A 14785-nucleotide genomic window follows, 5' to 3' on the forward strand; every position below is an offset into this window, starting at 1 on the left:
AATTTTAAACACTTAAAGTAAGTAAATCTGGGTTAATTGTGAGGGTCTAATTATTAATCTGTGATTGCCGGTAAAACTCAAAGTTTAAGCATGATTATGAGTGGGATTAATTAAATAAAGGAACGATTAATAAATCCTATTTTTTTTCTATAACTTAAATGTGTTATTGTTGAAATGTAAAATTTTTTTAGAAAAAAAAAAAATATCTAAGTGATTTATTGTTATTTTAATTATATTATTCAAGAGTGGCCAGATCTCCAACACCGAAAAAATAATTGAAAAAAAAAATAAATAAATAAATAAATAAATAAAATAAAATAAACAAAAAAAGTGCATATAATTTCTACAAGAATTAAAAATAAGGAATTTGCGTACAATTTACAAATGAATGTAAGCAGTATTAATAACGTAATTTATAATTGTCCCATTTCGTGAGCATTACGGTATGATATGATGGTTAGTTTGTATGGTTATTTAAATAATAAAATTAGTGGATTGTTTATTAATAAAAAAAAAAAAATAAATAAAAAGGCAAGGATTATTTTGGGAAAGTATTTTAAAATAATAATAATATTAAAAAATTAACTTACCCAATAATTGAATAAGTAGACATAATGAAATCAGTTTCGTGTATATTCGAAGGGTTTGCTCCAAATATTTTCGACTTTGTTTGAACGTTGACGAACGTTTCCGGGCCGACGCGAAGCTGGTACATAGAAGTTTCACCTTCACCGTGCTGAAGTGTATCCTTTAAATGTGCAGTAAATTTACTAAGATCGTTTGGATGACACAAATCTTGTACGTTAATTCCAATAAGCTCCTCCTGTAATTAAATCATTAAAACATTAATAGTATAATCTAATTTGGATAGTAAGATAGAAGATCCAGTTATTGACACTGGCCTAATTGTTTGACACTTTTTAATTTTATTTTAATTAAAAAAATAAAATGTTCGCAAAACACCAATTATCTTAAAAATTATAATTCAAAAATTATATTTATTATTTCATCAGAGTTGATTTTTTTTTTTTTTTTTTAATTAAAATAAAATTAAACTGTATCAATAATTGGGTCTTTTGCCTTATGTAATTGATTTAATGGGGTAGTAAAAATAATAAAATACCTTTTTTATATGCTGAGTATAAGAAGATGACAGCCAACTAGTGTCAACGTTAATAATACATCCAGTAGTATCCAATTTAAGTGTAAACTGCTGTATTGAAGCAGTATTTGACGGTTTTTCGACGTATGAAATTCTACGTGCTACGCACATTACGCATGGACCGATATCAGATGATTCTGATGTAACATCATTATTATCTAAATGATCATTTGTATTTGGAAGTATTGCAGAGCATATTTGCATCGACTCATATTTAGATATGCGTTGCTGTTTTTCTTCAATAGATTCCTCTTGATCATCTGGGGGCTTAACTAAAAAACGACAGTTAAATGTTCGGTTTCTTGACTGTACTTGAGGCTCACTCGTCCATCCTAAAATTAACAATCAATTTTTTAATAAAGTTTAAATTGACAATAAAAAAAAAAAAAAAAAAATTTTTTTTAGATAGAACTAAAGAGAATAATTAAAAAAAAAGTAAGAAGAAATAGTTCTAACCTATTGACATGGGCATTAAGCTGGGCATAAAGGCTTGATGATCACCGTGATGAATAATATTATAAATATCCTTCCCGAGCACATCTTCCTTGGTATAATTTATATACTGTTGTATATTATCTGTAACGAATTCCACGCGACCCTCCGTATTCACGACGAATAGAAAACCGTCCAAAGCCTGTGAAACATTAAAATATGTTGCATTGGCTGCAACGAACGAAAGTATACTAAATGTCTACTGAGTCGTTTCACGTATTTTTGTTTTTTACTTATCTTAGATAGTTAAAACAATTACCAAAAATTTTTTTCTAACGATTAATTTTATTGGTGATAATAATAATAATAATAATAATAATAATAATAATAATAATAATAATATTAGAGTACGTAACGTCAAATAATAAAACATTTGTGCTAGAAGATACCGTTTAATCATTAGTGTCACGAATGTGGGGCTAATAGAAATCCTGATATGAACGATTATGAAATAAAATGAATAAAAAATTAAAAAAATTTTTTTCTATATTATTTATGGTAAATTTAATGATAAATTAAGAAAAACCAATATTTAAAGCGATTGAAAAGTAAGTTAAATATTTTATTAAAATTTTTATTGATCATTAAGTTGAATAGCTATTACCCGGTAAATTTTTTAGGTATTTATGGGGAAACTTATATTGAAAAATAAATTTTTGGAAATTATTGTCGTAATAAATTGAAAAATTATTAGTTAACTTTGCATCGATAGCGTCTTGATTTTAAAAAGTTTAAAACTGTCTTAATAGCTGTCCCATGTCGACTGGCAGTAGATTTTTATGATCCTGAAGTTAACATACATTTGTCAATTTTTTTTATTTTCATAAAAATTAAATGACTATAAAGAAATTTTTTTATTAAAAAATTTCACATCTAAAAAATAAAAAAAATTACAAGTGCAAATTTTTAAAAAATAATTTTTTTTTATAATATTAAAAAAAAAAATTATCAAATGTCTGGTAATTTCAGTATCATAGTTTTTTATTTATAAAAAAAAAAAAATAAAAATTGTTTACCTGGCTGCATTTGATAGCAAACTTACCTCGAGTAAAATGGGTCCAACTTGATCATTAGATAGTATGCTAGGATTCGAGGAGGAGACTTCGCCCTGTTGAACTGCATGACTATTATTTCCTTCTTGTCTTTGTAAATGCTGAATCTGAAATAAAAAAAAGACGTATATTGGGCTTAATCAAATAGTAATGAGTAATAGATAAAAATAAAAGTAAAACCTTGATTGTACATTTGAATTTTTAAGTGAAAGTACTTTTAGTATTTACTCATTTAATTATTTACTTATACAATATAACTAATGAATGACGAAATCATTTTAGTAATTATCTACTTAACGATACTCATGATAAAAAAGTATAATGTAACCAGCGAGCTATCGGGATAACTTTTAATGACAATGTACTCTATATTTACACTTATATTATCTGCATATCTTTGTTTATTGATTATTTAAAACAGTTTAAACGCAAAGTTTAACTTGTTTTACGTTTTAATTATATTTTTTTTAATTAATCAATTGACCAATTTTTTATATAATTTTTTTTGCACTAAATTTATACAAATGTTGATTTCAATCACATTGATATAAATCAGCATTTTATTTATATTTATAACCTATTTAATATCAATGATTTTATTTTTGGAAAAATCTAATTTTAAAAATTTTTTTATTCAAACAAAATATATTTTAAAATAAACTAAAATTAAAATTTTATAATAAATAAATAATTATTTACATATTTAAGTTAATTATTTAGTTAAAAATTACAAAATAAAACATTTGAAATTCAAATTTGTCGACATTTTTGATTCACTACTTATAAGATAAAAAATAAAATTGAACTTTGGAAAAATATAATTTTTTTTAGATATTTATAAAAGAAAAAAATATTAATTTTACTTAAAAGTTTTAATTGTTAGATAAAAAATCACAGTAAACACTAAAAATTATTATTTTTCGTTGACTAAAAATTTTTTCTCTGAACCTAAGGGTCAGTTTTCAATTTTTCATGAATTCAAGTGCCAACGTCACGAAAAAAAAAAAGTGAAAAAAAATTTAGTCAAATTTTAAGTAAGTTAGACTAGACATATTTTAATTAATATTTGATAAAGTAATAAATTAATTATTTAGTAATAAAGATAATTTAATAACTGACTGCTTGAAAATAAATTAATAAAATTTTTCATTTGAAAAACTAAAAGTGCAATTTTTAAAAAATATTTTTTGGTTTTAATTTAATAATTTTTGAAATATTAAAAACGTCGGCTAATTTTAGTATCATTGAAAATAAATGAAAATGAAGTTAGCCGACATTAAAAAAATTTTTAGAATTTTTTATTTTCATTTGTAAAAAATTTTAAAAATTAAAAGTGCAAATCAAAAAAATATTTTTTAGTTTTAATTGAATAATTTAAAAAAAATTAAAAACGTCTGCTTACTTTATTAATATTAAAAATAATTATGCTTTAGCAGCAAAAAAAAAAAGTTTCAACCACATCAATGCGAAATGACATACGAATAATTGCGTTACTTATTGAGTAAGTAAGTAAGTAAGTAAGTGTCTATCTACGAAGTAAAGTGTGCATATGAAATAAAATGTGTATGATATATATTAAAATGAAAGTTTTCTATTATCGGCTGAGTTCACGGTCGCAGAGAAAAACGTCCTTGAGTTTGTATTTCCCGGCGCCGATAGATCGCGTCGTAATCTCAATGTGAATTAACGCGTGGCCTCGAGAAGTCGGTGACTCCCACAGAGTCCGACAAACGGGCCTGGCGACGTTGCCGCTTTTAAAACGTAGTGCAGAGCAATGCACACACACACACACACACACACACACACACACACACACACACATGCGCACACGAGTATATTAACGCACATCATACAACTTTACCGTCAAAAACATCAGTATCAATGTAATCATGAATGACTTGGTGATCGCAGTAAAAGATTCACCAGGGATTCATCTCTTTATTTGATTATCAATTTACTATTCTATTACCTAACTTGATAACTAATAATTCATAATGACGATCATCAATTTCACTTACATTACATCACATCATATCACATTGAATTTTGCATGATACTAAAATTAGCCGGCATCTAAAAATTGAAAAAATTTTTTTTTTATCGAAAAAATTAAAAAAAAAATTCATTTTTAATAAATTTGAAAAACTGTAAGTACAAATTTTTTAAATTTAATCAATAAAGCAAAATTAAAAAATAAAAAATGTCGGCTAACTTTATTAATATAATTAGCCGACGGTCAACAATTTTTGAATTTTTTCAAATTCTTCAAATAATTAAATTGCATGTAAAAAATTGCACGTATAATTTTTCAAATTTTCTATATGTGAAATTTTTTCTTTTAATAATTTTTTCAATAAAAAAAATTACAAAAATTTTTTAGATGTGAGCCAATTTAATTTTCATCAATTTTGCGCACAAACTATTACTAATTTCATGTGTGCAGGTATGTATTTACGTTATGACAAGAAGAATCATAAATTGAAAGTAAATGTAAGGAAGATAAAAAATGGCACAAATGGACTTTGAAGAGTGCTTAATCATTTCTCTTGAACTGAGTATGTTTTTGTAGTTGAATACCTTCCGACATCATCGACCAAATTACGGGCGTATTTTTTTTTTTTTACTTCTCAGTTCTCTTTATAACGGCTTTGCGATTTATTCGTAACATTTATTAATTATTAGACTTCATTTTCACACTATTAATCAATGGTAATTTTGTTTAATTAAAGCGTTAAGTTTCAATTGATTAAAATTTACGATGATAAAAAAAAAAAAAAAAAAAAGTAACAATTTGTTTTTTTATAAATTTAATTTTTAACAATTGAAACTCAAAAGCAGAACTTATTTTTAATAAAATTTTTGTTTAAACTAATTTTAAATTTCAGCAATATAGTTTTTATATATTTGTTTCTAATAATGGCTGCCAAAAAAATTGATTTGATTCGCAGACTATCCTAAAGAGGAGTGAATAAAAAATGTACCACTCTTAGTTGGTTAGTTTATATCTTAATTACTGGTTATTGTTACCAATTAGAAGAATTTTATTTAAGGGGTAAGGTTAATAGATAAATAGACTTGAGTTTTTTTAAGAAAGGGGAACTGATAAGGCTTAAAAAAACACCTGGTCTATATATTAATTATCGGTTAAATAATAATAATTAAACTGATTGACACGTGAAAAAGTGATTGAACAATCGCGTTTTTTAAAAATAGAGATTTATCGTATATTTTAATTTATTTATTTATTTAAAAAATAATATTTAAATAGAAATAAATTTTTATTTTACCGCATTATTTTGAGTTAATTACTATTATTAGATTCTGATTCACTGTAAGCACTTTAATTGATAATGTAATAAATTTATTATTTATTAAATGCATCCTACTATAGATATAGATAACTTTTGAAGTTTTTTTCCGTACAAAGTTATGGATTAATTGATATTTCTTCCTGTCAAAGTTATTAAGATATTATTTTCATTAATCAATAAGTTTAATAATTAAATTAAATTTTATATACGTATATTTACATTCATAATCCATAATTATTCTTTAAAGAATTAAATGCAAAGCTTTTAGTTTCTGAGATTTTTAAATTCTCATTATTTAATATAATTTTTATTTAATAAAATTTATATTTTAATAATAATTCTACCAAAAATTAAATTAAATTTTAACAAACTTTCGGGTATTTTTTTTTTTTATTAATTCTTATCAGTATATTTTTTATGAATTATATTATATTTTTTGAGTTATCATTTTGGATTTTATTGAGTACAAAATTCCACCTGACACGTAGTCACTTTTTAGTAACACATTTGAAAAGTTCTACATCGTGATTTATCAAAGTAACTCTCATTTAAAAGCATTTAAATAACTTTTACAATCATTCAAGGGTATTAATTTTATATAATCTATTGCGACAAAATTAACACACTTTAAAATATATAAAAATTAAAATTATACTTCTGAAAATTTTCTATATATATGCTTTATTAAAAAAATTAATTTGACATCTTAATAAGCTTAATAAAAATCAATTAAATAATTTTGAACAATGGCAAATTGAATTTCCGATTGCAGGCGGATATCCGAGTGCTGAAAATGTTCCATTATGAACACACAAAAAATATAATAATAATGATGATGAATAAATATTAATAATTCTTTCACTGCTCTAGGAATTTTTAATAAAAATTTACGGATATAATTTCTCTCGCCCGTATAATCCAGACATTTTTAATTAAAATTATTAAATTAAATCAAGCATACAATTGAAGATTTACAAGCATTTAATTAAATTTATTATTTAAAGCTCAATTTCTTTCTCTACATTCAAATTAATTCAACTCAATAAAGAATTAGTTTTATCTAATTAATTAAGCGAAAAAGGATAAATAAAAATAAAATATACCTGATCAACTGTTCTTTGTAGAATTTGACACTTATCCGTCTTACCAGAGCTCATGTCCGTAGAGGAAATCAGTACGGCAAGCTCCTCGATGAACTCGTTCTCCTGGAAGCGTCGTCTCTTCTCATTAAGGCACTTATTACTGAAGTAAATAAAAAAGAAATTAATAAATCTATTTATTTAAATTTAAATATTAATAAATTTAATTATAACTTACATTTGTGACTGAGGCTTGGCATCTGATTTCTTTCTTTTTTTCGTGATGCCGCCAGTAGTTGCATTCATTTTAAGCCCCAATGGCTCATGTAATTCTCTAATATTCGGTGTAAACAAAAAATAATTAACACATTATTAATTAATAATAAATAAAAAATTTTTATTTAATACTTTAGATTATCAAAAACAAAATTAATGCTGCCGAAAATAATTATAGACATAATAAACTATGAATATTTATAGATATTTGAATAAATATAAATTCAAAGGACTATTGATTTATAAACATCCCACACACTATCTTACTATAAACTAAAGTGTAACTTTATATACATATCCTTCACCCTCATAGCAACGAAAACCAAATTGTCCTAGATTATTCAGTCGTAACAAACTGATGAATACTGACTTGTCACGCGTTTACTTTACATACATTACATCTCAAATATAAACTACGTAAATTAAAGACATACATTGGTTAATAATAAACAAAAAATAAATTAATATAGACAGAAAAAAAAATTATTTTGAATGAAGAAAAAAAATTCTTGAACTAAGAAAATAATTTTGAAGAGTTTTTTTTGTCTCGAATCAAGACGAAAAATTTTTTAATCAAGTAAAATTAGTTTAAAAAATTTTCTACTTGAATAAAGAAGATTGAATTCTCTAAAATTATTTACTTGATTCGAGTTAATTTTTTTTGTGCTAAAATTTTATTTATTTTTTTTGCAAGTGTTGTATAATGTAAATTATGGCGTTTTAAGAAACCTGAATCGATGTTTAATGCCGAAGCCTGTGTTGTGTTCGTGAAGAAAACTTGTATGTATTTTAATCTAGAGGAAGAGAAGAGAAGAGACCGCACAGGCTAAGAAAAATCAAGTTGAGTAAAAAGTGAAGATAATTGAAGTTAAATGAAAAAGAAGTACTTGGTGTATGGTACGAAAAGATCTGAAATTTAGTAGAGAAGAGTATATTAAAAGTTTGGTAGTGGATATAGACGTGAAGAGAAGAGTTAGGGTAAGAAGTGAAGGGAATAGACGAGCCAGAATAAAAAATAAGAGGAAGAGGAAGGGGATAGATGGAAGCGAAGCTAATACGAGTACGAATGCCATATATAATCAATGTATGTACGTCTGGCTGAGTAGTGTACTACAGAAACAAGAATGTAATAATAAATGGATGAGAAACACTGGAACCAGCTCAACTCGACGCAATGAGATTATACGTCATACGTCATTTGGATCAACCAAAGTAACCGGGCAAGCAGTTTAACCACGCATTCTCTACGCATCATCACTTTTACTGTTGCTTTCTCAACTTTCTTCTTCTATTTAAATTTTTAAATTTAAAACCAATTTTTCTTTTCTCGGTCACTAACTACATTCACTGATATTTAAAATTAAAGGACAACAATACCCAGTGATTAACGATTACATTGTCAACGAAGCTTTTCAAATTTTTTTTTTTTCCTTGTCATTTCTTCTTTCTGAATAAACAATTATTTCTTCAGAGTTTAAAATTATACAATTGAAAATTATTTTTAAGAGTTTCTATAGATAAGCCAGTTGCAACAGCAACGTAACACTAAAAACTGTAAACTAAGAAAGTCGAGCTGCCTAAAAAAAAAAAAAAAATAATAACAATAATCTACGATTGTACTGTATAGCTACAATATAACAACTACGCTAACATTTAAAATCTATTTATATTTATTTTGTTATTTAATATTTTTATTTTCACCGCCTACTTGTGATCTTTAAAAGAAGAAAAGCACCTTGCATCCTGATGTACACAGATGCGAAGAAGAAATAACTGATAAATTAACAACAACAAATCCCGTAAGTAGTACGTTGACAGTACCGAATTATTGTGATAATTAATTTATCTTATTTTATAAAATAAATCACTAACACAATATTTAAAATATAAACAGTTATAATAATTAGTCGGAGTAATAAATTTTTTTTCTTTTAATTTAACAGCATTGCCGGTAATTAAAATAATAAGATATCCATTAAAAAATCTTCGACACATATTATTAGAAAATAATAATATTTTATCGCACTTATTACTGTAAATACACACAAATAATTTTTATCTAAATTGCATAGTAAATACAAAATAAATATTTATAATATAATGTTAGATTTATAAATGAAAATAGTGCCGATAACACTTTACGACAGTGTACATACATATATATATATATATATATATATATATATATATATATATATATACACATAACAATATTACAGTAGTGTAAACGAGGAACTTGGAAACATAATGTGATTAGATGTCTTCGCGCGTAACAACACACAACACATGCTTATAACGTTGTGTATGTGTGTGTGTGTGTGTGCACATAACAACCGTTTAGCATTGCTGCAAGTCTCTATAATCGACATTCACACTCATACACACTCGAATAGCAATGTATAGTAAAGTAACTCTGATAATATGACTTAACTCGCTTATGTTACCCGCGAGTATTGGTCGAGCAGCAGAACGACTCGTATGCGGGACCTGTACCCGCCGTTGCAATATAGGTTAGTGGGCCAGGGCGATCGTGGCAACGCGGACTTGCGCGCGAGCCAACGACGTCCAACGCCCGCGTTCTTGCCTTATAATATATATATATATATATATATATATATATATATATATATATATATATATATATATATATATATATATATATATTTACATATATGTATTTGTACATGTGTGTATTCAATATAAATAAATAAATATTAACATTAAAAAAATGATCAATCTTCTCACTTTTAAATACTCCGATTTAAAAGTTTTGTCTATCTCCCGATTTCCATCTCTAAACCCCTCACTGCATATATGTACATGCACGTACTTGATTCTTGTTACAACATACACGTAATGTAATCGTAATCATTTTTTAAATTTTACTTTTCAAAGACATTATCTTCATCAAAGTATTCTTCATTGAACTCCAACAACTGGTAGCAAGTTGCATTGTTATTTTGTATTAAACAATTATTAGTACTGTAATCACACACGTCTTGGTTAACCTAGACCTCAATCGCAGTGATCTCGTGCCCGTTACCAACCGAACGTTTTGTTGTAAACAACACGTGCGTTAGTTTATAATATCTAACTATAACTATGTCTAGATTTTTTTTAATATTTATTTTTTAGCTCGTATATAATTAGCGAAAAAATGGCTAAAAATCCAGAATAAGGTGTTTTTTTTTTTTTTTTTTTTTTAGAAACTATCTGGCGTAATAGGTCGATCGATGCGGGATCTATTATTATGCAAAGATATACGAGCGTTTGAGGGAGTCACCCCCGTTTGTTGTATACTTGCAAATTAACCGCACGTATCTTCCAGCCAATTAATGTAAATTACGAAATAATCCTTTTTCTCGTAACATTATTTTGTGATCAAGTGGAAAATCATTAAATATTTTTTTTTTTTTTTTTATTTTATTTGCGCCTCGAATTTTTGAATTTTTTTGAAATAATTTATTTTTAGTTTTTCAAGTTGAAAAATTGATAATTTCTGATAAATTTAAGCGGATTGATAATTTTTTGATAAGCAATTAACAATTCACAACATGAATTTTATAAAACCCACTTTGATACTTCAAGTATCAGATTTAAAAGGGAATAATTAAAGTTAATTATACAATTTTAAATCATTTAAAAATTTTAAATATTTAAATTCTAAAATATTTTTTAATTTTTGTAATTTTTCAGACTTTTACAATAATTAAATTTTAACTTTTTAAAAAATTTTATAAAAATAAATTATTGAATAAATTTTATTAAAAAATTGAAATATAAAAAAAAATAATTGGAGTTTCCATTAAAATTGAATATTATTATTTCTTCTTGCATTAAATCGTATTCAATGTAAATCAACGACTATTAATAAGCAAATAATATTTATTTAAAAAATATTATCCAAGTGTTAATTTTCTTAACTTAGAGAGAGAGAGAGTGCAGTGATTAAACATTGAAAACAGCCGTAGTAATTTTTCGTTGTCAAGCAAGATTGTGTGGATATAATACTATTACAAGTTAAGAGAATGATGTTCGACAGCTGACCGGAAGGTGTCTCACGATTGTCGATTAGATCTTTTACTTTTATTTCACTCATTAATATATTCCCTATAATTAATTTATAAATATTATTTTATTAGCTTTAGTGTCACTACACTAAAATAATTATTAAAATTAAAAATACGATAGTATTGCATCAATTAGAATGACGACGAGTAAAGTGAAGTAATAGTAACATAAACGTGTACACAAGACGACGAATGAGATGAGGAGGATGCCAACTACAACGCGGAACGATGACGGCAAACAAGGGCCAGACGTAATACGCGTCGAACGCGAGAGTAGAGTGGAATAAAAAAAAAAAATACAAGAAGAATAAGTGGGAACAAACCAACGTTGCCATGTCGACTCTCAATCTCTTCTGTATACATTCGTTTACCTCTTCATTATATACCAGGTGAATAAATTTTTTTTTACGTAATATTAAATAAAGCTCGTATTACGATCAAACAATATAACCACAATTACAATAGTTAATTATTTTATTTAGAAATTTAAATAAAAATAATTATTGACATTAAATATTTGGGAAGAAATTTTTCTTTTCTATTTTTATTAAAAATTATCGTTGGATTTTATTTTTATTTATTTAATATAATATTATAGTGATAGTAAGTAATACTACATACTATATAGTGAATTTAATTCAGTCAGATTGTATGTAATGTCTAACGCATAACACGTTCTCTTAGTACGGCTGCACGGTGACGTAACAGACGTCTTTTTGCGTCAGCACAAGTGTGACAACGTGCCATTGAGCCAATAGCTATGCCACATGCACACGACAGATCGAATTAAATGGGATTATTTACCCTTTGTACTTAATAATAATAATAATAATAATAATAATAATAATAATAATAATCATCATCATTACTCAATATGTGATTAATAATTAAGACGCATTTATTAAACATATATCATTGTTGTTGCTGCTTGATATTTTTAAGTCAGATATAATTTATGATTCATTTTAAATAAATCTGTTTACATAATTTTATTTATTAAGATTTTATTTATCGTCAAGTTAAATATTTTAAAGTTCGTCAGTGATTTCTTCAGAATTTCATTTAACGTTTGCTATCTTTCTGAAGAGATAATAGTTTCAGAAAAAAGAGAGAGGCCTTAGTGATTGCCTCCATTTCTTTGCTCATCGAGTGTAGTAAGAGGTAAAAGGGACAGTAATGACCTTGAAAATCTAGCCACGCAAACGGTTCTCATCTAATCGTATCGCCGTTTCTTGGGTCTTCATCAATCTTTCTATTGTCTCAAGAGAATGCCAATAAAAATTATTAAATTTTAATCTGAATTAATATTATTTTCATTATCATTATCCTATCTAGTCCACATTCCTGATATACATATTATAATTTAATCTGAATGTATAAAACCATAGAAGAAACGAAAATTCATAGTTTTATAAATTAGAAGGGAAAGCTTATTATTTTTTTGTAGTAGCGAACAAAATTAAAAATTTTTGTTTTTATATTATTAACTAGAATTTAAATTTGCGCGCGCAAGCGCGCGCCTGAGTTTAGACTTTGCATATATTTTCATGCTTATGATATATTTGACCAATCACGTTACGAATAGTTTGCTTACATGATATATTTTTATATTTCTCATCTAAATTATAAGAGTGGATCGTTAGCGCATTTATTTTTTTTATTTTGGTTAAATGGCGCTACTAATGCGTCTATAGTGTGTGAGAGAAGAAATCCAAGTATGGTGGCTGTTTTTCTATCCTATCTGTTTTAATTTTAATTCATTTATTGCAAAGAGATGCGCAAAAGAATAAATGTTTTAAGAGATTATATTATTAGTTTAATTAATCTAGTTAGAAAATATGTCTTCACGTTCAAATAATTCTCCGATCGATCGATTTAATTTAAGAGTTCACATTAATCTTAAATTTGTTAATTAATAAAGATGAATTTTTAAGGCGAATATTAAAAAATTGGATTTGTAATTATATATGAAAGGTATTTAAAAATAAGCGTCTAAGCTGAAAAATAATTTTGATAAAACTGACGGAATTCAAACTTTTTTAAAAATTAATATTCGTGAACTAACCAACTGATTTTATTTATATTTTAACTTGATCAAGGTTTTTACCCAAAAAATAAGTATTTAAATTTAATTTAATTTTATTTTGTGTAAAAATAGCAGATTGCATCGTTAAATTGATTAAATTCTTGAATAAAGAATTTTTTAATCCTCGAGTTTTATTTATTTGATTCGATTGAATATCTCGATACAAGAATAAAATTAAAAAAATAATGTTTCCCTTGAATTAACTAATTTTTTTCAAGTGTTGAAAATTTTAGTTATTGAAGATGTATTTTCATTTGGTGATAATTTATAATGAAACTTACTCAACGCTCGCGTTAAAGTGTGCAATAAAGTTTATTTAATATACAAAAACACCTTTTGGTGGTGTAAGTTAATGATACATTTAAACGCATATAGAATATATTAATGGTAAAAATGTACATATAAAATTATTTAACGGCAATTTTATCAAAATAATTCAATCAAGATAACAAAAAACAAGTCGAGGAAAGTTCTGAGAGTAATTGAAGATCGTACGTAAATATATACTTATATATACTATATATATATATATATATATATATATATATATATATATATATATATATATATATATATATATATATGTTATAAAGTAACCATTCGTACAACTGTTTTACTCCAGTTGTATCAATATATACAAAGTTAATACAGTCAGACCTCGTTGTAAGAGTATTTGTTTCCTTTTCTATGAACCAAGCATTCGTGATAATATAAGCGAGACATTAATAGTTTTATAACAAAGTCTGCAAGTGTTAATATTTTAATAATCATAATACAATCCAGCAAGAGCGCAATGAAAATGAAAATTAATTAAACAGGAATATAGGGGAGGGTGGGGCAAGATGGCCCACCTCAAAAATTGACCAAAAATTTATTTTTTTATCATATTTTCGAAGTGGGCCATCTTGCCCCCCCCCCCCCAAATTTTTTTTTGTAACTTTCGAAAAATTCCGGTGAATTGAGTCAAAGTTGAACGAGAGTAAATCCACTTAATAGTAGAAAGCCACAAAAAATAAAAACTGGCTTAGATGGGCCGTCTTACCCCATCCTCCCTTAATTGTTTAAATTTATTTTTAATGAAGTGAGAATAATTGTGAAAAAGAAAACAGAATTGAATAGTGGGTTTTGTATCAAAATAAAGTTTATCTTATCTCAGCTGTAGGGTATAAATTTCAAGGTCCTGTGGCTAGCTCCTGCTTGCACCTGTACCACACAATACATAACAATGTACGGGTTACACAAGTCGTCCAAAAAGAA

At 25.8% G+C, this 14785-nt stretch overlaps 1 protein-coding gene across 7 annotated transcripts in view; it reads right to left on the bottom strand.

Annotated features, from left to right (window-relative positions):
• Nucleotides 1-14785, bottom strand: part of LOC141536585 (uncharacterized) — a 38872-nt gene that overhangs the window by 11327 nt on the left and 12760 nt on the right. For all 7 annotated transcript variants that reach the window (XM_074257214.1, XM_074257211.1, XM_074257208.1 and 4 more), the window contains 6 exons: nucleotides 7335-7430; nucleotides 7121-7259; nucleotides 2697-2813; nucleotides 1619-1796; nucleotides 1124-1494; nucleotides 591-823 (listed from right to left, as the gene is read on the bottom strand). In XM_074257214.1, coding sequence (XP_074113315.1) covers nucleotides 591-823; nucleotides 1124-1494; nucleotides 1619-1796; nucleotides 2697-2813; nucleotides 7121-7259; nucleotides 7335-7402 — 1106 coding nt within the window. In that variant the 5' untranslated portion in view covers nucleotides 7403-7430. The remainder of the gene's footprint in view (nucleotides 1-590; nucleotides 824-1123; nucleotides 1495-1618; nucleotides 1797-2696; nucleotides 2814-7120; nucleotides 7260-7334; nucleotides 7431-14785) is intronic.

This window comes from Cotesia typhae, unplaced genomic scaffold (genome assembly GCF_013202065.1).
Source record: "Cotesia typhae breed Kobodo isofemale line unplaced genomic scaffold, CoteBio_Ctyphae scaffold_152, whole genome shotgun sequence".
In the NCBI taxonomy this organism is placed as follows: Eukaryota; Metazoa; Arthropoda; class Insecta; order Hymenoptera; family Braconidae; genus Cotesia; species Cotesia typhae.